The sequence below is a fragment of the Danio rerio genome, chromosome 9, assembly GCF_052040795.2.
Source record: "Danio rerio strain M-AB ecotype USA chromosome 9, GRCz13ab, whole genome shotgun sequence".
Lineage (NCBI taxonomy): Eukaryota > Metazoa > Chordata > Actinopteri > Cypriniformes > Danionidae > Danio > Danio rerio.
This window is the reverse complement of record NC_141029.1, coordinates 24,917,361-24,941,948: the sequence shown is the minus strand read 5'-3', so window position 1 is coordinate 24,941,948 and position 24,588 is coordinate 24,917,361. Positions and strand designations below refer to the sequence as shown.

Here is a 24,588-nt window from a genome sequence, read left to right as displayed (position 1 = left end):
TAGAGCAAGTAATATCTAGTTCACACTACAGATCGTCGACGATCGGGCTATGATGGGGTGAAAATCTGCAAGGTAAAAATGATCAGGATTGAGCCAAAATCAAGCCATGCAGTCTGAACGGCACAGCAAACAGCAATCTGCTAATGTTTGAAGTCATGTAGCGGGAACTAGGCTTAAGTGATGAGTAAACTATGACATTTTTTTGTGGGTGAGGGGTGAGGGTGGACTATCTCTTTAACAATGATAGTACATCTTTAGTTCATAAGTATTTCTGGTGGTAAAATAAGTCTGTTTGTTATAAATAAAAAATACCTAAAAAAGGCAACAGCAAGGCCATGTATTTGTGTAAGTGCTACGTGTTCACAGGGCTAAAAACATAAAGTAGAAGATTAAAGAAGTGCACAGTTACTGATACAGACGCATTTGCTTTGACAGATGCTTCTTACTCTTTTTATCTGTCAATAAACTGCAGGTCAATCGATGTTGCAGGAACCAGCAGAGTTCGTGTGATCGGCTTCACAGTCTTTCCTGAAGGGTCTGGACGCACTTCATAGCGTTTGATTAACTGCAAATTAAAAAAAGAAAGTTAGTGGTATGCAATATTGACGAACAATGTCATCTTATTACTATTATTATTAATTATCAATATTGAAACAATAATGACTTTTTGCTGAGTATGCTGGTTTAGGTTTGGTTCATGAATAAATACAGAGTGGGCCATTTGTATGGATAAAACTTAATAAAATGGGAATGGTTGGTGATATTAACATCCTGTTTGTGGCACATTAGTATATGTGAGGGGGCTTGTAAATGACTAATAACCTTACGTTTAAAACCAAGCACACCATTGTTTTTCTTGTGAAATTTCCATTAGGTTTTTTAAGGTGTATCCATATAAATGGCCCACCCTGTAGATGTGCATTAATATAAAACTGAATTATTGAATCTTCGGGTAAAATGATTAGTTAAAAAACATAATCGGGAAGAAAAAAATCAAGTGTTGCTCTGAGACACAAAGTAATTCTGCTCTGTCATTGTTTGATAACTCACACTAAGTATTAACCTATGGTTTGAAGAACTCTAGTTTAAAATCAATAGCAGATTTGTGATCAAGCTCAACACTTCTGTTTGTGTGAAACAACTTATACGTTTTTTTTTTTAAACATACAGGGATTTAGTTTTCATTTCTTAAATTCATCTGCATTCAAATAGACTTCAGCACTCATTGAATGGTTTTGGTTTTCAGTTTTTACCAAATAAATTGAAAATGATGTTAACTGGTACAAGCTGGGAATGATATGCAGGCAGGTCTCATAGTCATTCTTTTAATCAGTAGATCATTACCTATATTTAACAGTAACAGTTCATGTTAGTATTGTGTATTTTGCATGTTCCACAACCCCAAAATTGCACTTTATTTTCAACTTTGTATTATTCTGTACACTTTTCAGTAAAACACTTTACATTTAAATTTTAAAAAATATTTAAGGCTGCTATTTAAAATCCCAATTTATGCAATACTGAAAATTCAATCATTTATTCATCCTCTACAAATTAAATTGTTCGGAAACATGTTGAAAACCGGTAACCATTGACTTTCATAGTATTTTCTTTTCATACTATGGAAGTCAGTGTTAATGGTTTCTAACACCCTTCAAAATCATTTATTAGACATATAAACAGGAAAAAAGAAACCTTTAAGGGTTTGTGACCACTTGAGGGAGAGTAAATAGTGAGTGAATGTAAATTTTTAGTGAACTATCCCTTTCATATGCAAACCTTACAGTATATTCTTTCAATTTACTATGTTAAGTGGGATGAACTTATGTAGTAAATAAAAAAAAGTAAATTTAAAAATCAGTATAAAATTAAATTTATGAAGTCAATAAAAAAAAAGAAGTAGCTTCATGATCAACAAAAAAATGCTGGTGGTTTGGCAAAACTAATTCTGATCTAAAAACATTGATCACCAGCATTTAAACGTTTTTATGACATACGTTAAAACATTAATCTTAGTTACTAATTGACAAGCAAATTATCTTTGTAATAGCAGAGAAGTCTGGGCTAAAGGTGAAGGACTGCAGATTTGTCAAAGATCCAAAACTAACACACTAATATGATGAGCTGATCTGGGTCAAGACAATGATTTACTGACACAGAGGGGCGGAAAAATTTAGTTCACTTCAGATGTCAGTCAGATTCTTAACTCAGATTTGAATGTGCCCTTCTTCTGACTATTTGTAATCAAAGACTTGCCATTAGTTTCAATCATCTACATGGGACCACAAAGTACAATGTGTGCTTTGTTTTTAATGAATGGCAGGAGACACTTGCAGTGTGCAACACAAATTTCGTCATGAGAACACTACGAGAACACTGTGTTCATCTTTGAAACACCTCTAAGACAAATATTTCATTCATCCAAGAACAGACTGTCATGTTTCTTTCAACGGAGCAGCATCAAATTCTTCAGAGAAAGCTCACCAAGCTTACAATAAATTTCATATTTGAAATCACCACTGACGGGCGACGCAGTGGCACAGTAGTTAGTGCTGTCGCCTCACAGCAAGAAGGTCGCTGGGTCGCTGGTTCGAACCTCGGCTCAGTTGGCGTTTTCTGTGGAGTTTGCATGTTCTCCCTGCATTTGCCTGGGTTTCCGGGTGCTTTGGTTTCCCCCACAGTCCAAAGACATGCGGTACAGGTGAATTAGGTAGGATAAATTGTCTGTAGTGTGTGTGTGTGTGTGTTGATGTTTCCCATAGATGGGTTGCAGCTGGAAGGGCATCCGCTGTGTAAAAACGTGCTGGATAAGTTGGCGGTTCATTCCGCGGTGGCAACCTCAGATTAATAAAGGGACTAAGCCGACAAGAAAATGAATGAATGAAATCACCAAAGACATCTGACTCATAACTGTTGTTACTTGCACTCAAGCAGTGCTCAAAATCAAATCAAATGTGCAAAGTCGGTGCTATAGCACAACGTTAATGTAATTAAACACATTGAAGTCAGAATTATTAGCTCCCTTTTAATTATTTTTTCTTTTATAAATATTTTCCAAATGATGTTTAACAGAGTAAGGAAATTGTCACAGTACTGTATGTCTGATAATATTTTTTTCTAGAGAAAGTCTTATTTGTTTTATTTCAGCTAGAATAAAAAAAGTTTTTAATTAAAAAAAAAAAACATTTAAGGTCAAAATTATTAGCCCCTTCTTTTGATAGTCTACAGAACAAATCATTGTTATACAATAACTTGCCTAATTACCCAAAACTGCCTAGTTAACCTAATTAACCTAGTTAAGCCTTGGAAAGTGTATGGAAGTCTTGAAAAATATCTAGTCATATATTATTTACTGTCATCATGGCAAAGATAAAATAAATCAGTTTTTAGAAATGAGTTATTAAAACTGTTGTGTTTAGAAATGTGTTGAAAAAATCTGCTCTCCGTTGGACAGACATTGGGGTAAGATATAAACAGGGGGGCTAATAATTCAGGGTTTTAATAATTCTGACCTCAACTGTGTATTAATAAATGATACATGTTAATGCTACAATTATTGGGTTGCTAAGTAAAATATCAATTGTTTATGGAAAACATCGTCAATGCACCGTGATGCACAAAACATCAAATTGAACCGAATCAATGGCATGATAATCATAACTGATCCGAACAGATCTGTTAGTCTTCTATCAGCAAGTTTTTTGTTGTTTTGTTGTTTGTTTTTCAATTTCCACTTGCAATCCCAAAAACAGAGAAAACAGTAGCTGCCATTTTAAGGTTAGTGGAAATTAGTGTTTATTTAGTCAACAAAAATAAAGATGAAAAATGTTTCTTGTCTGTGGCTTGAAATGAACAGAAACTTGACTGGTCTGTTATGCCAGTGACTGAAATCTATGAATGCACACGCTCTGAACTGCTCGTCTAATGAGTGAACAGCACAATTGAATAATTTATGTTGGTTAGTTTTTATCTTTTTAGTGTCTTCCTTTTTCATCAATTGCTGATGCAAGCATCAAATGATACCCACGTCTTCCCGTCTTTACTTTATAATTAGAAAAAAAAGTAGTAAGCGAACATTTTTGGCTCTTAATTTCATTGATGAAATTAAAACTGATGGAAAAATATCAATAATTCATGTGCATTCTAAAGGGGAATTGAAGATCAGAGTTTACTTTTATGGCCATTCGTTCCATTCAAGCTATTCAATCGGAGCAAACGCATAAAGTGAGCAGTTATGAAACTATTGAAACTATGAATCTATGACAGTTATGAGTGTTGTTTACCCGGGACAAGAGAAGGTACATCTCCAGTTCAGCCACTCTGCGGCCCAGACAAGCACGGATGCCGAAACCAAACGGCACGGACCCAAAGGGATGCTGGCTTAACTGTTTCTGCTCTCTGATCCAGCGCTGTGGGAGGAAGGCAAAAGGATCGGGGAACACCGTCTCATCGTAGGACACCGCAAAGTGGCAGAGGTGGAACAGAGTCTGGAAAACATGGAGCAGACTCATTTATGGCTGTAATGTTTAATCCATGTTATACTTTGTCAGTTTGCAGTTCAGCTTACGTTTTTAGGGAAGAGGTGATCACCAACCACTATTTCATTTTCTGCAACAACACGAGCATTTCCAGGAACTACTGGATATAATCTGAGGACAACGTCTGGAGAGTTAATTTACAACACTTTTAACACAACATGTATTTTCTGCTACTGCACCCCCACACATCATATTTTAATGTTGAAATTTGACACAACCATTTATTTGAAGTCTCATGTTAACTCATAATGAGCTGAAGGTCTGCTATAATGATGTCCTCTAAGCTTGATTATAACTGTTTGTTCACATTTTAGCTGATTTTTATTATGTATAAAATTATTTAATATAATTTTATGCTTTATTTTGATTTCAAGGTTTAAAAATGAAACACAATCCAAATGTTTTCTGCTTCTCTGGCTTTTTGACTACATTCAAAAAATGACTACATTAAAAAAACTGCTAAATATACGTTTGTAAAGTTTTTTTTAAGATTAAATGAAGCGTGCAAACATATTTCCCCATGCCTTTGCAGATTGTTAATTAAAGGATACATTTTAAACACCTCTTTTTGCCATTAAACTGATTTTTTATTTTAATATAAGCATAAAAGCTGACAAACATGGATTTTCTTTCTTTTTTTTCTTCTTTTTTTTTTAAATACAAATTTCCATGGCTCTTAGTACACAAGTTTATGCACATTACTACATTTTATTCCTAATCTCAGCCAATTTTGATTTTCCACATCCAGCACAAGCCAGAGCCCTAGGTTTCAGAGATAGGCTGGATTGACCTCCCCAGATTCCAGACCTGGATTTTAAAGCATTTTAGAGCTTAATTTTACTGTACATTACAAACTGTCCTTTTTATGTATTACTTTTTTTTAAAGCAAAACAATGATGAGTATTATGCAGTTTGTACCATGATGACAACAACTAATTTACTATTAGGCATGGACCAGAATACGATTCTGAGGATATGATAATCTTGGATAAAACTATCACAGTTTCGCTGTTTTATGGTATGGTAATAACTGCTCTCAAATATATATTTTTAAATAAGTAAAGTAAAAGTAAAAAACTAAAACTTTTGAACACAATATATTGTATTTTTTTTAAATATTTTGGAACAGTAAACATGTCAGGCTATTTAATTAAAACATATCATTGACTTTTTCATTACTTTTAAAAACAGATTTCTTTACAATTTAAAACAGCGTCTTTGAATTTATTTTCTGCTGGAGATACTGATGTCCTAAAATACAAAAACAAAACCTTCATAAAAAATTTTACACATACTGTAGGAACATATAGCAGAACAGTTTTAAAACCTTGACTTTTCCAAACAGCGGTATACCTTGAAAACGGTAATCGTCCCATGCCTAATTCAGTGTAATAATGTTTTAAATAACAAAACATTTGGTCTGGCATATTTAGAACACGAATCATTTAATGAAAATACTAAAATACTAATTAATTGTCTTTTAAAATCTTTATACTTCACCACTCACCTTCATCCAGGTTTTACTCATTTTCTGATAATGCATTCTTTTCTATAATATATCATGTACAACATGTTTTTTGACCTAGGTATGTTATACTGGACTGTTTTTCAATTTCCTAGCATTTATTGTGCTATAAAAATCCCTTTTGTAAGTGACATTTTATAGATACTTAAACCCAGCATCATTAAAATAGACAACAGTGTTTGCTTTGTTCATCAGCTCTTTTCTTTCAGGATGCAAGGCTGTGTACCTAATACGTTTCTAAAGGTGTAATGTAGAGATATGTATATGCTTTACCGAAGTGTCTCTCTAACGATAGCCTTCAGCAGTGGCATCCTGGTAATGTCATCACTGCTGGGCGTCTTGTCACCCGGACAGACGCTGACCACCTCCTCATGCAGCTTCTGTTGAATCTCCGGCTCTCGTGCCAAATGATACAGAGCCCAAGAAATAGTGTTTGAAGTCTACATTGTGGACATAAAAAACGCTAAAGCTCAGATCCACTTATTTATTTATGTTAGTTTAATATCAAATGCTACAAATGGTGTCATCCTTTATGCCGTCTCTGTAAACACAATAAAAACATTATCAATGCTTCGCCTTTGTAAAGAGTGAAGATACTTACAGTGTCGACTCCAGCCAGCAGAAGCTCAGTAATGCTTCCCAAAACCTCCGTGAAGGACATCTGTTCACTGATCAGCAGGTGTGTGAGATACTCGCCCTCCACTGGACTACCAGTTTTCACCTTTTCCTGAATCTCGGTCATCTTCTGTTGCACCAGTTCATCCGCTGTGTGAAAAACAGCATATTTAAGCATGGTGTTTTGGAAAAAAATATTTTATGCCCACAATGGCTGCATTTGTTTTATTAAAATGACAATGAAAACTGTATTATTGAGAAGTATGATAACAAATTTGCTGTTTATATGTGTGTGCTAAAATTTTAATTTATATTTTTTATTATTCTATTTAATATTGTTATATAATTTATCCCTTTACAGTTTTAGTATCATTACTCTAGTCTTCAGTGTCACATGATTTGCTGCTCGGTAAATATTTTTTATTATTTCCAATGTTGGAATCAGTTGTGCTGCTTAATATTTTTGAGGCATATATATATATATATATATATATATATATATATATATATATATATATATATATATATATATATATATATATACATAGAAAATAAAAAGTTTATATAAAAATGTCTAAAATTTTCTTGAAATCTTCTTTGTCATTTCAAATATCTTTACAACCACTTTTGATCAGTATTGATTAGACATTAGTATTAGAAATCCTTGCTATATAAGAGTGTAATTAAAATCTTATTAAGCCTAAACGTTTCAAACCAGTGGATATACAAATATTTTTAATAATAATAGTTATAAAAGTAGTCATTTATTATTATAATATATTTTATTCATGACAGTAATAAAAAAGACTCACCAACTTTGAACAAATGGTCCCAAACAGCCACAAAATGCTTCCAAAAAGGCATATAGGGCCAGAGAAATTTAGGAAACAGGATCACAATGGGAGAAAGACGAAACATTTCCCCCACAGAGAAGATAAACTTCTGCGTTTCTTCGGGAATCTCGTCATTCAGACACCCCATTCGAGTTTCAAACAACACTGAGGATATTCCTTATAAAGAAAAGGGATAAAATAAATTAAATGTGCAGTGTGATTTACAATATGGTAATTATATATGTATGTATGTGTGTGTGTATGTATATATATTGTTATATTTTAGGTGGGAGGCTATAACAAGCTGTCTGTATAAACAGCACCACACTTTCTCTCATTCAAACACATACACAAACATAGACAGCACAAAAGAAACACACACACACACTTAAGCCTTCGCAACAGGGAGAGCTCACGCTGAGCGGAGCAGAAAAACAAAAAAAAAAAAGCACTTTTTCAACGGTCCCTTACTGAGAGCTCCTCTCAGAGCGAACTCTCCCGGCCAAACACAAATGAGGGCTTAAGCGGAGCAGTGCTCGTAATGTCGAGCGAGCGAGCTAAAAAAGAAAGACAGATGTGAAACATAATCAGCTTTGTCTTTTTGAAGAAAACACACTTTAGATCTTTTTAGGGTAAGAGGTTTTTTTTTTATTTATTGCCATCTATAACTGAATGTGTGTCAGGAATATCGAAAACAAAACCAACTGAACCGCGCTTCTTTCTGGCACCCCCCTGGATATATAGCGCCCTTAGCATTTGCCTATGGTGCCTATGCCACGGACCGGCCCTGAGTTGGCTGAGTGTTGTAAATACTCGCGCTCACCACCCTCGCGACAGAGCGCATAGGAGGTAAATGACATCAGTACATAATAACCGGTTATGATTATTACTGAACCGATACCGAAGAAACAATTAATTTTGACACCCCTAATATATATATATATATATATATATATATATATATATATATATATATATATATATATATATATATATATATATATATATATATACACATACATACACACACACACAGTATATATATATATATACACACACACACACACACACACACACACACAGTATATATATATATATATATATATATATATATATATATATATATATATATATATATATATATATATATATATATATATATATATATATAATTCTAATTATAGTTCTTTTCATTGACTTTAAAGTAAAATAACTGAACATAAATATAGAAGGCTGACGCTGAAAATTTCAGATGGCATTTAGAGGTTTTGCATCTGAACTCTTCATATATATATGAATGAATGATTTTGAGATATTGAGTTATAAGGTTTTTGCATTCCATATAGCTAACAGTATGTGTGTAACATTTGTTTTTTTAAATTAAAATACTTAAAATGTTAACAACTTATCCAATAATGTAAATAAGTTTATGTCATCATGATGATGATTGTCATTTAATAAGAATATGTCAATAACTCAATTTTGTCAAAAATGTCAGATAGAACCTTATAATTCTAAGGTGAATATATATTTGAGGCAATACTAGCATTTGATTGAATCTATATATTCAGGATGTATATAGAATACTTTACAGGTTTTCTTTTGACATTGAACTATGACATAAAGTTAGATACAATCTATGAACTTGTCAAGGCCGATGCTTTGTAGAGGATAACCAGATGCATGTGTTATCTAAAATACGACACTAGCCCTTTGTACTCACTTGATTCACTTGAACCACAGTTTGCTGCAATCATATTTGGATCTTAGTTATATTTCAGATAAATGAGGAAATTTTAGCACTAACATACATGTTAAACTTAAAAATAAATATTATATTATATATTAAAAGCTAGAGCATTACACTAAGCAAGGATATTACTAACAGTTGAAGTCAGAATTATTAGCCCCTCTTTGAAGTTTTCTTTCTTTTTTAAATATTTCCCAAATTATGTTTAGCGGAGCAAGGAATTTTTCAGAGTATGTCTGATAATATTTTTTCTTTTGGAGAAAGTCTTATTTGTTTTATTTTGACAAAATTAAAAGCAGTTTTTAATTTTTTTAAATACATTTTAAGGCCATTATAATTACCACCTTTAGGCTATATTTTTTCTACAGACAAACTGCTAGTCTACAGAACAAACCATCGTTATACAATAACTTGCCTAATTACCCTAACCTACCTAGTTAACCTAATTAACCTAGTTAAGCCTTTAAATGTCACTTTAAACAATATAGAAGTGCCTTGAAAAATATCTAGTCAAATATTATTTACTGTCATCATGGCAAAGATAAAATAAATCAGTTATTAGAAATGAGTTACTAAAACTATTACATTTAGAAATGTGTTGAAAAAATCTCTCCGTTAAACAGAAAATGGGGGAAAAAATAAACGGGGGGCTAATAATACTGACTTCAACTGTATATACCATATTTTGTCTATTTTATATATCTTAAATTACATTTGAACTTCCTTACAAAGACATCTAGCTGACAAATTGGTAAAACATAGTGCCTTCATTATCTAAAATATGACAATGACCTTATATGCTCTCTCGATTCACTTAAATCAAAAATTCATTAAACTCTGTTAATGGGAATCTCAGGTTCAGTTATCTAGAGCTTGAAATGACCCATTATGTTATACCTTCGAAGGCAAACTTGTACAGCTCTCCAGCCACGTCATACACCATAACATCATTGCCTTTGGTTGTCTTTAGCTTAGCCATCTTCTCAATAAAGTCGCTCACTACACCATTAATAGCATTGGTGTAGTTGGACACATGTTTCGGTTTCAGCATTCGAGGATTCAATATGCTTCTGATGCGCTGCCACTCTGGACCCATTCTGAAACACAACAAAAATACATCACTTTCACATCCTTTGCTGCACTCTTAAAAAACTTTGCTACAAAGGGGTTTTCAGAGACATCCAGAATACAGAATCAAAACAGGGGTAATCATGTGGCAATGCTCTTTGAATAAGGGATTAATAAAGATTTACAAAAAATCATTAGTCCAAGACACTCGAGGCACTTCATCACCCTGATGAAGACATGTTTGCCGAAATGTGAAGGTGCAGCGCATGAGTCTGTTTCTTAGCCATGTTTATAAAGGCTTTTTCACCTACTTTTCAAGTGCCTTGAACAAATTATTTGTTTTTGTATATTTTGTCTACCATATATATATATATGAGCAATATCACACGAGTAGCAGTGCGATATGGCTGTAGTGCCGAGTGCCTTAGTGCCCCCACCAGTGCTGATATACAGCCATATCGCACTGCTACTCGTGTGATATTGCGTTTATACAACAGTTTGACGGCATAATTATGTATATAAAAACAAAATCAAACATAGAGAGTCTCAAAAACTCTTTTGTATGAGGAACTACAATTTTTACGTATTCAAATCATAAGCTGACAGTTAAACAGTTGAGCGTGCATCTTTTAAACTTTAGATCAGTAGGGTCTGCTTTTTGCTGGCTGTATGTGGGCGGAGTAATACACAAAGGGTAAAGAGGCTGTAGGAGTTCTGATATTGCAGAATATCGCACGGCTATCAGCCAATCAGTTTCGAGAACCAGACAGAACTGTTGTATAAATATTAAATGTTTACCATTTTCATAATCCACAGAAACTTTTGTTGCATGAAAAGTTTCCATAGATACATGTTACATGTTCTTAATAGAGGTTCTTCAACACTAATAAAGATCCACTTTATTTTTATGAGTGCAGGATATAAAGGCATCTTGGGATTTTATATTTACATAATCATTGATTATAAGGTATGGCTGATCTGTGGTTGTAGTTGGCCTCTGAACATTCATTCATTAATTTTCCTTTGGCTTAGTCCCTTTATTCATCAGGGGTTGCCACAGCGGATTGAAGCGTCAACTTATCCAACATATGTTTTACACAGTGGATGCCCTTCCAGCTGCAACCCAGTATTGGGAAAAACATCTATACACACTCATACGTTACAGCTCTTTTAGTTTATTCAATTCACCTATAGCACATGTCTTTAGTCTGTGGAGGAAACCGGAGCTCCAAGAGCAAATCCATGTGAACACCAAACTCCACACAGAAATGCCAACTCAAACCAGCAACCTTCCTGCTAACCACTGAGCCACCATGTCGCCCTGGCCTCTGAACACTCAAACAGTTTTATATTTTGGAATTCGTTTGGGTTCACTGCAGTTTTATTGCAATTCTATATTTACTCCCAAGGAAATGTGTTTGTGTCCTAAGATTGATATTCTTAAATAGTGTTTGTATTCGCTGATCAATATACAAAACATGTTCAGTCCTCAGTCAAGTTTTTATTATGTACTTAAGATTATCTGTCAGTTACATGCTGCTAGCGATTTGATACACGTTCAGACATGTGCACAAAGTTTGTGGCTTTAACTGCTATAGTGTTTATGTACATTTTGTAGAATGACTGAAAGCACATAATGTTGCAATGAAACTTGTGATAAAATGAGTGTTTGCATCCAATATCAAATAGAAAGCATATTAAATGCAAGTAAAGTGTCTGCTTTAGTGATAAACAAAAAAGTCAATTATGAGTGAAGTAATGCTCCAAACTGTTACATTATGTTTCAGTGTAATGATCCCTACCTTTAAATCTTGATTAAAATATTAAATATCAAAGTTAAAATATATTTGTTTTCCTGGCACTCTAGATATTATGAGTGATGTTACGAGATGTTAAAATAATTGTGATAATCATTATTGGCCAAGCTTATTTTTGATATGTGGTGAAAAACTGATTAAAGTTTTGTCAGGTACAATAACGTTTTCATCAATTGGTGTAAATTTGGTGGGCAAACTATAAAGGTTTAAAATGTGCTTATATGTAGTTTGGTGCTGCACTGTGATCCTGAAACAATGCTTGTTTTAATAGTAGTAGTCCCACTTACTCTGTGAGGGGTCCATAGGCGTGATTACGGAGTTTCCGGTAGCCTCTCCAGTGTGGCATATCTGTACGGATGGGATGACGACCCTCCTGCCGCAGAACTTGCTCTATGAGGTCTGCACTGGCCACATTTACAATAACCAATGGCCCATATTTGGACTTCCAAAGCGGCCCATAGATTTTGCTGTGCTCTATCTTAAAAAAAGATTCAGTTTGTGAGTGTAACTGTACAAGACCAAACATAAAAACAGCAAATTAAGTGAAGATACACACTTTAGCAAGTTAATAACTCCATCTCATATTGCAAAGCTTATTACACTATTATTATTATTAATGTTATTAACTAAAACCTTTCATTAAACACATATTATTGAAAGCATCTGAAAATCGAAAGGATACATTTGGCTTATATGTTCTGTTGTCTGCCGTGTGTTTGATATTAACAAATATATTAATAGCCAGTAATAGGAGAATGAAAAAAAACAGGTAAATCACACACACACACACACACACACACACACACACGCACACACACACACACACATTAAAGAAAACCACACTGGAGCCTCTACCTTTATGATATCAGCTTGTATGCCAATATCACCTATAATTTTCAACTGTTACCTCAAAATGTAGGGTGAAACAATTCTGTCAGTTAACTTGTTAAACACATTAAGTTATGTTATTAAGTTAAATTATAATATATAAAGTAATAATGACTGCATGTGTTTTCAAGGACTGTAGACGTTTTCAGACAGGGAACTGTCATCTTTTCGCAGTGACAGTCTCTTTGAAAGATGCAAACCGCGAATGTATATGTTATTTAGAAACAATTAAGCCATTTAAATGTTATTGATATGCAACAATGTGTCAGTACGACAACAAACCTTTACAACGAGCTTTATAAACCTGTACCTGCATCTGATGAGTCGTTTGAAAATACCCTTTTCCAAACAGCCAGTATAAAGATGTCAGAAAGCTGGGACCATCCAAGTCGTCCATGGTTTTTTGTTTATCTCCACCTATTAGTGTACTGGTCGTCCGAGCATTGAGAAACATCGATGTCAGGCATTTTATTCCACTGCAGTCTTGCTTACATAAAAATAGTCCAGTCCTCAGCAATGAGTTGGAAAACATATCTGATCTCGTAGTCCAGCACACTGTGTTGATCAGTCTTGCTACAGCAGTAATGGCAGTCTGTGCAAAAAGCCACTCTCACACACGTACTGTGCAGATGAACTTGAGTAAACTCGATTGTTACCGTGAGCAAATAATGCTGTGTTGAGATTCCGTGAAAGCCGCCGGTGTTTACACGCCTCTTCAGTAACCACGGCTTCTGACAGAACACGACCCTTGCTCTTGTAGATTCGTAAGCAGCAATGGAAGAAAATCGCGTTGTTTTATTGTAATGTACTGTGATTTACGGGTATTTACAGTCTGTATGACCATTGTAATATTATTTTGAACCAGGTTTCCAATTCCAAACCTTAACTTCAAAAGAGAGAATGGTACGATCGTATAGCTATTTTATAGGGACCCTATGATTTCCCATGATGACTGTCAAACTGTACTGTACATCGTGTTCACTTACCCCAAACCCACCCCTAAACTCAACTCTCAAATAAAACTCACGTTTTTACATACACTACTTTGATTTAGAAGCTGTTTTCCTCATCGACCAAAACATAAAAGTCTCCTCAAGCACAAAAAATACTGGTATAGCCTTATTGCAGTTGTGGGGACACTTTGGACATATTTAATTGTAGAGTTTAAATAAATGTATAAAATCTATTAAGCTCTAATCCAGATATGCCCAAACTTGGGCCTGCTGACCAAAGTTGGCCCTTGGTAACCTTTTATTTGGCCTGCCATCCCATCTTACAAGAGATTTTTTTTTGTGGGAATTTAGCCTGATTGCTGAGCTACAAAAAATAAATAAATAAATACTGTGAATGATTGTGTATTGATGTTTCCCAGTACTGGAAAAATGAATGAATAAATGTTGTAAATAAATCTTATAAAAAAAATTACACTGTCACTGATGGATAGAAGACAATGCAGAAGACACCGGCAGAGGTGCAGCTGGTGTCTTCTAGCCATCAATAAGTGTATTTTAAATTTTTTTTTAATGGATAGTAGTGTATCTGGCTTTGATCTCCATTGTGTTAAAAATTAATGTTTTTATTGTAATAAGTTCAATATAAAATATGGTAAAATCTATTTATTTAGTAACACTTTACAATAAGGTTCATTAGTTAATGCATTTACTAACATGAACTAATCATGAACAACACTTGTACAGCATTTATTAATCATAATTGAACATTTACTAATGCATTATTAACAGTCAAGTCCATGCTTGTTAACATTAGTTAATGCACCATGAGTTAACATGAACTAACTATGAACAACTGTATTTTCATTAACTAACATTTATTAACGTGAATTAATACTGCAGTAAATGTATTGTTCATTGTTTGTTCATGTTAGTAAATGCATTACTTAACATTAACTAATGAACCTTATTGTAAAGTGTGACCATTTATTTGAATAATATGAAATAAATTAAGAAATGACCCATGTCAACAAGTGAAATAAACATTGTTTACTTGTTTACAAAGTAATAAACATTGTTACTTATGTAAAATAGCGTATATAACACAATTTCTGCTATTTTTTTCGGGGGACAACTTAATTGTTTTATGTTTAATCCACGTAATCGTGTTGGGACAACCTGAGTAAATTGCGTGGAACCTGCCTTTTTTTTTTTTTTTTTTACAGTGCAGTGTATTTACCTTCAGTCCACAGCCCTCAATCAAGTTTGTTTTTTGTCCCGTCATAAGAAATATTTGGGCACCCCTGCTCTAATCAGACATACAGTAAATAACGCAGAAGTGATTGCATAATTTCTGAACCAGATCTATGTTGAAACCTTTAATTAACTAATGATTGCCATTTCACAATGATTCATTGCGATTTAATCATGCCACTACATGAAGATGTAATGAGAATTTGCAAATCATAAATCTTCAACAAATGCATGTCGCAAAACAAATCTTTATTGATCTACACACAATTTGAATGATCAAACACCTCTGACAGAACTATCAGTCAACCCTGCTATAATGCACACAATGGCACTTCATAATTTGCCATTAGTGCTCAAGAAGGGCTGGATGAAGACATAATTTAAGAGTGAGAGTGTTGCGTTTTGGCCTTCCAGAGGCAGACAGTAAGACATACACAACATGTAGGCTTTTACCTCTAAATATAGATTAAATTCTAACAATGCAGGAATTAAAAAAAAGGTAACTTCAAACCAAGAGAATGGGATGGGATGGATAGTAAAAACACCTTATTTACAAGGCACAGTTTGTTATGAACAAATGTCTCTGAATCATAAGAGAGACAGATTCAAGTATTGCAGGTTGGGTAATGTGAAAATAAAATTAAGTTTGACACCTTCTTGTATTGGTGCTCATTAAGACTTTTATTATTCTGCACACACTTGTGCTTGAGTATGTTGAACCTGAAATATATGTATGTAAGCCGTCTGAAATTTATTTCTAAAATAAGTATTTTCATCAGGATCCTGTGTTTAGGTTCAGTAATTTCACTTTTATGGCAAATAAGTTTTTTCATGGTCTATAAACTGAAATAACTCAACATAAACAAAGGAGACTGAGAACAATGCTCATTTTCTGTGGAAAGTTCAGATGGCACTCAAGAGGTTTTTACATCTGAACTGTTCATATATTGAAGATGACCACGTTGGTCTTACTAAACTCAAGTTATCTCAAAAACAGATACATTTCTATAACCTCTGAGAAAGCAACTATAGGACTTTCCTATAAAACTATAACCTAAGTAGCATTCTCAACAAAATAAATACGTCTTCTTAATTTACTAATACAGCAAACTCACCCCCCAGCTTTATGTCCAATGACTTGTGCCGATGCAAGTACTACTAAGAAACTGGGGGAAAGAAAATATTTCATAACTGAAAAGTTATTAGGGATCTGGATTCAGGTATCATGTGAAGTTTTTAGCTAGTGAACGGACACTGTGCTTCCTGTAAACCCTATTTCAGCATTAGGTATGTTTGCGGTCAGTCATCGTCGCTTTCACTTCCAGACTCACTCAACTGGAGATCATTTTCTGCAACGGATCAAATATCAGCATATTAGACAAACAAAAAAGAACAGTGATCATGCAGAAATAATACCTGGTAGGTTCTGAAACTCACTGAGTGTGTTCATGAAATCGCCGCCGCTCTCCTCCACGCGGCTTTGAGATATGCTGAGGGCAGATGAGCTCTGAGGAGGAGCTGGGGGTGGATTTTGTGGAGGACGACCCTCATCCTCGGAGTCACTGCTGCTGGAGCTGTCGCCGCTGCTGGATGAGGAGGAACTGTGGGAGTCTGATGAGCTGTCGCCGCTGCTCATCTGATCCATGACACGTGCCTCGGCCATGAGCTCTGCACAAACACATCATAACAAGGAGTTTTCCCTGAACAACTCATTTACACCAGGGTTTCCCAAACTTTTCTGCCCATGACCCCTAAAATAACAATGCCAGTGACTCATGACCCCTGTTCAGTTGTGGCCTGTATTTATTTTTAATGTGTTTGATTGTCAGAAAGATGTCAGAAAGTTTAACCTGGTGCTATAAAATCATCTGCTGCAGCTGACACTATTGCCGTGTTGTTAATCTAAAATAAACACACCAGTCCTATTAAAAAATAATTTAAAGGCTGATGGCTTACGTGTAAAATATGGTAATTCTAAAAGTTTATTTAAATTTATTTGACTTTTGGAAATCATCAAGCGACCCCTTCATTGTCCTGCGACCCTCCAGGGGGCCGACCCCCACTTTTGGAAACTTTTCCCCACTTTAAATCATCCATCCATCTATCTATCTACATCCATTCATCATCTATCTATTCAACCATCCATCCATCCATCCATCCATCCATCATCTGTCTACATCCATCCATCCATTCAACATCTATCTATTCATCCATCCGACTATGATGTCTACATCCATCCATCCAACTTTTTCTTCTTTTTTTTTTTTTTAGAGAAAATGAGTATAAAAAAATGCACTTTTATGATTTTTAAATTTTTTTTTTTTATGGTTGTCTCCTTCAATATTTCAAGACCAGGAAAAAATATACAGCTGTGTTATAACCTTGTAATTCCTCTACAGCAACATTAAGAACTGTACTTACTAAGTTCAGACGGTTTTGAGGGACAAAATTGAAAAAGATTTAATAATCCAGGACTATTACACTAAATCGATCACAACCGTCATAATTATTGTTAAATGAGGAAACACTTTAACTGTCATTTCATTGTATTATGTTTAAATCTCCACAATTTGCATTAGATTTCTTTTAGAATAACTAAATCACAGTCATTTGAGACCACAGGCTTGCAGTATAATCAGGGTTTCTTCCAATCATTCCATATCTGTTTCCAAAAAAAAAAACAAAAAAAAAAAAAAAACGGAAAACGGATGTTTTTTGGTTTTTCTTTTGCTCACAAAAACCTACATTTTGGCTGGATTTTCATTTTTTATTTTAGGGGAGGAAAACGGATCAATGACTTTAAAATTCATTATACACATGTAAGCAGTGCTGAAAGCCCTTTTTCCTCTGATTGGCTAACCAAGTCTAAGCTCATGACGTCGCCCTCAAAATAATAGTTCTCTGAGGATCTGCACCCAGGCTTTTAATCATTATTATTTATTTTATATATAAACTAAGTTTAAATATCCTAGTATTTAATCAGTTAGCAGGCTTACATTCATTGCGTATGCATAAGTTAAATAAAAACATAAATTAGCAGTATAGTTACACATGTCATTAAAAGAAGGCAATAGTTCGTAGCAAAACGTCTTGCTGCTGTGCGCCTGATGCCGAGTAAAGATAGCCTTTTCTGAGCAGAACCTAGTTTGCATGATTGTTTCAGAGCTACTGTAGGCCTAAATAATAATAATAATAATAATAATAATAATAATAGTAGTAGTAGTAGGCTTATAATAAATATTATTGTTTACTTTGTGTTTTTTTATTGTCTAGTTTTTTAAATAATTGTTAGCAGGACCAGAACAAGAACACATTGGGCCCTGGGGCTATAACAAAAGATACCATTAGTTTTTTTTTAAATTTTTATTTCCTCTTATTTTAAATATATATATATATATATATATATATATATATATATATATATATATATATATATATATATAGGACTATTGTTTTGAAGACAACGTGATGAGCTCAGATTTCGTTCGTCAGATGAAAAAGGGCGTTTCAACATCGCCTACATGTGTATAATGAATTTAAAAGTAGTATCCATTTTCCTACAATAAACCAAAAAAAAAAAAAAAAAAGAGCCAAAAGTTTTCCCTTTTTTTCAAACGGTTTAAAAACAGATATGGAATGGACGGAAGATACCATGAATCAATATGATATGTGGATCAGTTATGGATGTGAAACTGATGATTTGTTGCAGGAATCTTTTTTTTTTTTTATTTGGACCAGACATGTTACCTCGCTCAATATCATCCATAGGAGATGATGGAGACATCTTTTCTTTGGGAGGAGAGCTCTTGGTGCTGGATGGAGCCTTGCTTCCGCTACCCGTCTTCATCTGCTGGCTGAGTCTGCTGGTTTGTTGCTCCAGCCGTGACTGAATCTTACTGCTTCCCTCAGCCCTGGACAGAAAAGAGAATTTGACAATTTATTTACTTCACATACAATTCAAAGGATTAGAAGGAAGCATCATATTTATATGACTTGAAACTCAAAAGTGTTTTTACCTGGTCTTCTTGACCGCAATGTTGTTGCTGAGTTTCTCCAGACGATACTCTCCTGTGTCATGGTTAACAATCAGAATACACTCCTTCATATAAGGCCTTTTAGAGCCTTTAAATACAGTAACTGGTGCTGTGGATCCCTGAAAGGTTTGATTGGAGAGAAAAAGACTGAAGAAACATTCATTTTACGTACACTTCAGAATGTAAGGTTATGAAACCTACTTCCAAGTTTGGTAATGTGATTGTAACTTGCTCTCCTTTTCCCACTTCCAGCTCCCCCTCACATGTAGTGTCTATGGAGGCTGGTTTGAAATCATCTGTGTCCAGGAAGAACATATTTCTTGATATTCAGGTGTGCTATTATTACTGACACGTACAGTACACAGTAAAACAAACATTGTAGTATCATTGCAGAACCTACAGAGGGCGCGTGTTTCCCATGAAAGATCATTAATTCTTCATGAATTAAATGGCTCTCAGAATTTCATTAAAACGACAAGTTTTCGACTAACAAAAAAGGCTGTTTATTTATAATAGTTTTCGTTGTGAGCACAAAGACAGGATGCTTTTTTAAATGATCCCCAAACAACATACAAAGCCGAGTTTAAGCCAGCAAGGTGGAAAAGCACATAGCTGCCTCCTGATATGCCTGTGCGTTTTCTTTGAAAACAATATATGGTTTCGGTGTTAACTTAAAAAAACACCTCGTTTTCTTTTTCAAAATATGACTCACATTATCGTGTTTATATGATCATTTTGAAATACCGCTAGCAATATAAAAGATGCAACTTACATCGTACCGTGTGGAATGCACTTTTAGGTTGTTTCTCAAAAGTTTCGCCTAGTTTGAGGACGTGTTCTTGACTGTCAAAGTTTGAATATGCTGTTCCATTCATTCTAATCCAAATTTTCAACCATATATTAGCGATTTTCAACTTTCTGCTTGGTTTGATACCATCTAAGGCAGAAATAGACGCCTCACTTCTGGACCCGTTGCTCACGCTTGCTACGTTGGGATTGGCTGTGTTTCTGCACTTGGTCACGCCTCATTTCGTTCACTTCTTGTCTGTAATTGGTTTAGAAGACAATCAGTCGACGCTGACGTAACGTTTGACGGAAGTGCCCATCTTTTACCTTACACGCGTTTACACGACTGCACTGGTGCCCTCTAGTGTTCCCTAAGAATGCTTATTTGTATTTGTGCAGTTAACGATGATATAAAACAAAAAGTCTTGTCAGTTTAGAAAAACTAAAAATATGACATGTTGAAACGTAGTTTGGGTCTAAAATAAATATTTTAAGGTATGTTCCAAACGGGTAATTTCATTAGCACAGACAATAAAATCATAATTCCTCATAAAATATTAAATTATATTAATATATTATATGCCTTGCTGTGTTGGAATCATTTTCTCTTTTCCCCCAAATATGTTTTGTTTCTTTAATAAAATCGTGCAGTTTGTTTGCATTGACGCAGAGAGAGTAACGTTATGTATGGGGTCTTCTACTATCTAGAGGTCGCCGATTTTTTCACGAGCAGCGCGTGTGTGGAGGAGAGAGACCGTCGACATGTCAACTCTACTAAAACAAATATCTAATGTAAGTATGATCATAGGTCCGTGTACATTTTGTTCATTTGTTTTCCATTTTCAAACAGAATAAAGGAAATGGAGAAAACGCCCGTTTTTCCGTTTTTCTTTTGCTCACGAGAAAACGAAAAAACGAGATTTTGGCTGGATTTTCGTTTTTTGGTTTAGGGTAGGAAAACGGATAAACGACTTTAAAATTCATTTTACACATGTAGGCGGTGCTGAAACGCCCACTTTCCTCTAATTGGTCAACCAAATCTGCGCTCGTGACGTCACCCTCAAAATAAAAGCCTTACACGCAGGCTTTTAATTATTATTATTTAATTATATATATAAACAAAGTTTACATATTCTATCATTTGAACCACACACAGTTAGCAGGCTTACATTCATTGCGTAAGTATAAATTAAATAAAAACGTAAATCAGCAGTATTCTTAGACATTTGTCATTAAAATAAGGTCATAGTTCATTGCCAAGCTTCTTGCTGCTGTGCACCTGATGCTGAGCAAAGAAAGCCATATCCGAGCAGCACCTGGTTTACATGATTGTTTCAGAGCTATTGTAGGCCTAAATAATAGCCTACTCTGTATAAAATAATAATTTATTATTATTATTATTATTATTATTATTATTATTATTATTATTATTATTATTATTATTAGGCCTATTATTATTAGTATTGTTATTATTATTATTTACTTAGTTATTCAATGGTTGTAAGAACACATTGGACCCTGCATGGGGCGATAATAAATGGTACCATTTGTTTCTATTGGATTTTCTCCTATTTTAATTTAATATATGCCTTTAGCCTATTGTAAATATTTATTTGATAATTATTACTTTTTTATTGCAAGGTCAAAGTAGGCCTGTCTTATTATTATTATTTTTTGTTATTATTTTGTCGTTGTTGTTGTTATTATTATTGTAGCAGGGACATAGCCACAGGTGTGGCAGAGTGTGCTGGTGCCACCCAAAGTGGCATCTTGCACCTGAAAATAGATGCCTTCGCGCTAAGCGCGCGCAAAAAAAACTTGCACAGGCAAAAGTAATGATGAATGTGTTGAAGGAAAAAAAAACATTCTAATTATTTGTTAATAAAATAGTGCAACATTATTCTCAGTCAGTGTAGGCTGAAAAAATTAAGATCGCCAGCATTTCAAGGGTGGTTTTATTTTTAGTTCATTGCTGTGACGCGCTATATTTCACTAAGGCTGCATGAGACTGCGCATCTTGCTTATTTTCTCTATTTTACATACAGAACATATCATACAGTCCAGGTTCTACCGTTCTAGTGAGTGTGGGGCATTGCTTTACGGTGGTAAAGTGGATTATTTCTTGGCAAATTCATAATGATTCACTTTGTTTAGTAATAAATTTCATAGTTATAAAATAACTACATTTCAAGAATATGTTAACACTTTCAACTATTTAGGATTATTTATTGCATAAAAAGTAATTTCAAAGTAACATTAAATGTACGTATAAACTGCTTAATTTGTGTGTGTGTAAACACCTAAGATGCAAAAAGCTTATTTAGACCAGAATAGGCCTACTAAATGCAACGGTCAATGTATGTAAACTTATGACCTAAAATGTCTTAAATGACTAAATTTAAGTCTTTTTAAGTTTTTAAATAATTTAAGTTTAACATTTAAACTTTAAACTTCAAATTAACAGAGTATGGCAAATAAATTGTTTATTAAATGGAGGTCAGGTGTCTATCTTAATTATAATTATTAAAAATTATGAAACTACAGTGGTGTATTGGAGAGTACACACCTTTTAATTAATTAATTTTAAATAAGTGGTTTATCCTAAATAAAATGCAATGGGATCGGTGTGCAATGAATAGTTTGAAAACCCCTGGTTCAGACTAGACGAGCTAGCTGTCTGTGCGCTGCGCTAATAACTTGGCATTTGCTCTTTTCGGTGCTGCCAGATGCATTTATAGTGCATAAAAAATAAAAAAGGTAATTCGGTAAAGCGTGCGATGCGCGCAGAAATAAGCGCACTATAAGCATATGTCGAATTAAGTTCTCTTTTTCTTTAATCAAGACTTTTCCATTCGAGGAATTACAGTTATTAATAGCTTAGTCCTTATAAACGATCAGTTTATAAAATACACAATTTACGGATCAAGCCTAATGAAGAATAAGAAGAATATGCAACGCATTATGATCCTTGAATGATCAGAGCGCATTTATATAAACTATATATTTTATATAATCCATAAATATTAAAAAAACATTATACATTTAAAGTAATGGAACATTATATGTTATAAAATCTAAACTATTATTTAGGCTACAGTACAGGCTGTTCAGCGCGTGCGTCAAAGAAAAGACTTGACACAATCTCTATAAAAACTTGTTGTTTTATTTACAATATCTAAAGGGATATAAAACATCTAACATGCATCTCCATTCTCAACGAGTTTCTGTGTTCTGCGTCCTTCACAGACCGAGGTCTCATTCCGAGGTAATCTGTAAATATTCTCATTTGGTTCTGGCACATTCTTGATTAAAAGTGAAACTGACCGGCGCAACGGATGATTTGTCATCTAGAGTGACTACAGTTATAATACAGGTTATGGAACTATTTCACTTTAATTTCATATTATTATTTTATTATACAAACAAACCAGTTTTTGTTTTGGCTCTGCATGCAGCGTATTGGATCTTTGAAGCATTGCACTTCAAATGTTATTCCTTTTTTTGTTGTATTTTTAATATTTTTAATTATACAACACAAAATTGGTTCTAAACAGATACATTTTCCTATAGGCTATGATGAAATGTATATTTTTGTTCACACAGGTCCTATACAAAACTGTGTGGATGGATGATTTGTTTCTCCGTGAAAATCACTCATTTAATAAGCAAAACAGGCCAAAATGTTGTTTAGCTTGCGTCAAACTGGATGGACAATTTACAAACATATTGAATACAAAGGCTGGTTATTTTATGCAATGAGGGACAATAGGCCTATTACAAATTAAAGAAAATTATTTGCATATTAAAACGAAAATATATAATACAACAACAGATCCTACCTCATAAGAAATGACTTTAGATAATGTAAATAAGAATCAAGTTTTTTTTTTTGAGATTGTGTGTCTAATTCAGTAGTGTAGTGCGTTCGCGTGGGTTTTCTCCGGGTGCTCCGGTTTCCCCCACAGTAAAAAGACATGCGGTACAGGTGAATTGGGTAGGCTAAATTGTCCGTACTGTATAAGTGTGTGTGTAAGCGGTGCTTCCCAAACCAGGATGATGCGTACTGACGTCATTTGCGTCTAAGACGTTTCCAGGAGATGAACAGCTGAGTTCAATTTGTAATGAGTCCAAGCCTTTAAAAGCGATTGTAGTTTCTGGGTCAGGAGGGGTTTTTCTTGGTTTTTGATTGCAGGTGCTGCTGAGCCGCTGGCCAAGGCTATCGTGCCGGGACGTGGGCATGATGTTGTGCGCGAGCGAATGACTGGGAGGGATAGTTGGTAGTGCTGGGGTTTCCCCGGACTAAAGTTTCGGCGGCCGCTGTTGACTTTCCAATCGCTGTATCCCACGTCCGGTAGCGGGTAAGCGGGCCAGCAGCACAGTTATACTGTTGCGGGGTCATTGTGTGTGCATTGCATTTTGTTCGCCGGGAGTTTGAGTGAGTTTGATTGCTCCCGGCGCTTGTACTCTGTCTGTCTGTGTGTGTGTGTGGTGTGTGTGTGTGTGTGTGCGTGCGTGCGTGCGTGCGTGCGT

General features: G+C 34.5%; 3 protein-coding genes across 4 annotated transcripts in view; 1 reads left to right on the top strand and 2 right to left on the bottom strand.

The window, feature by feature from the left end:
* Nucleotides 1-5: 5 nt before the first annotated feature.
* On the bottom strand, nt 6-13,753 carry cyp27a3 (cytochrome P450 family 27 subfamily A member 3). The gene is given in 9 exon segments (NM_001123277.1): nt 6-565; nt 4,284-4,487; nt 4,568-4,649; nt 6,337-6,503; nt 6,665-6,828; nt 7,491-7,688; nt 10,159-10,358; nt 12,434-12,624; nt 13,345-13,753. Coding segments are annotated over 9 exon segments (1,542 nt in total). The 5' UTR covers nt 13,567-13,753; the 3' UTR covers nt 6-451.
* Nucleotides 13,754-15,469: 1,716 nt separating this feature from the next.
* eaf2 (ELL associated factor 2) lies at nt 15,470-20,252 on the bottom strand. The gene is given in 6 exon segments (NM_001002162.1): nt 15,470-16,587; nt 16,676-16,906; nt 18,986-19,149; nt 19,255-19,391; nt 19,474-19,568; nt 20,045-20,252. Coding segments are annotated over 6 exon segments (780 nt in total). The 5' UTR covers nt 20,148-20,252; the 3' UTR covers nt 15,470-16,537.
* Nucleotides 20,253-20,782: 530 nt separating this feature from the next.
* The window catches only part of arhgef49 (Rho guanine nucleotide exchange factor 49), a 68,887-nt gene continuing 65,081 nt past the window's right edge, over nt 20,783-24,588 (top strand). For both annotated transcript variants that reach the window (XM_087266549.1, XM_087266547.1), the window contains exon 1: nt 20,783-20,850. The gene's annotated coding sequence lies outside the window, so the exon portion shown is untranslated. The remainder of the gene's footprint in view (nt 20,851-24,588) is intronic.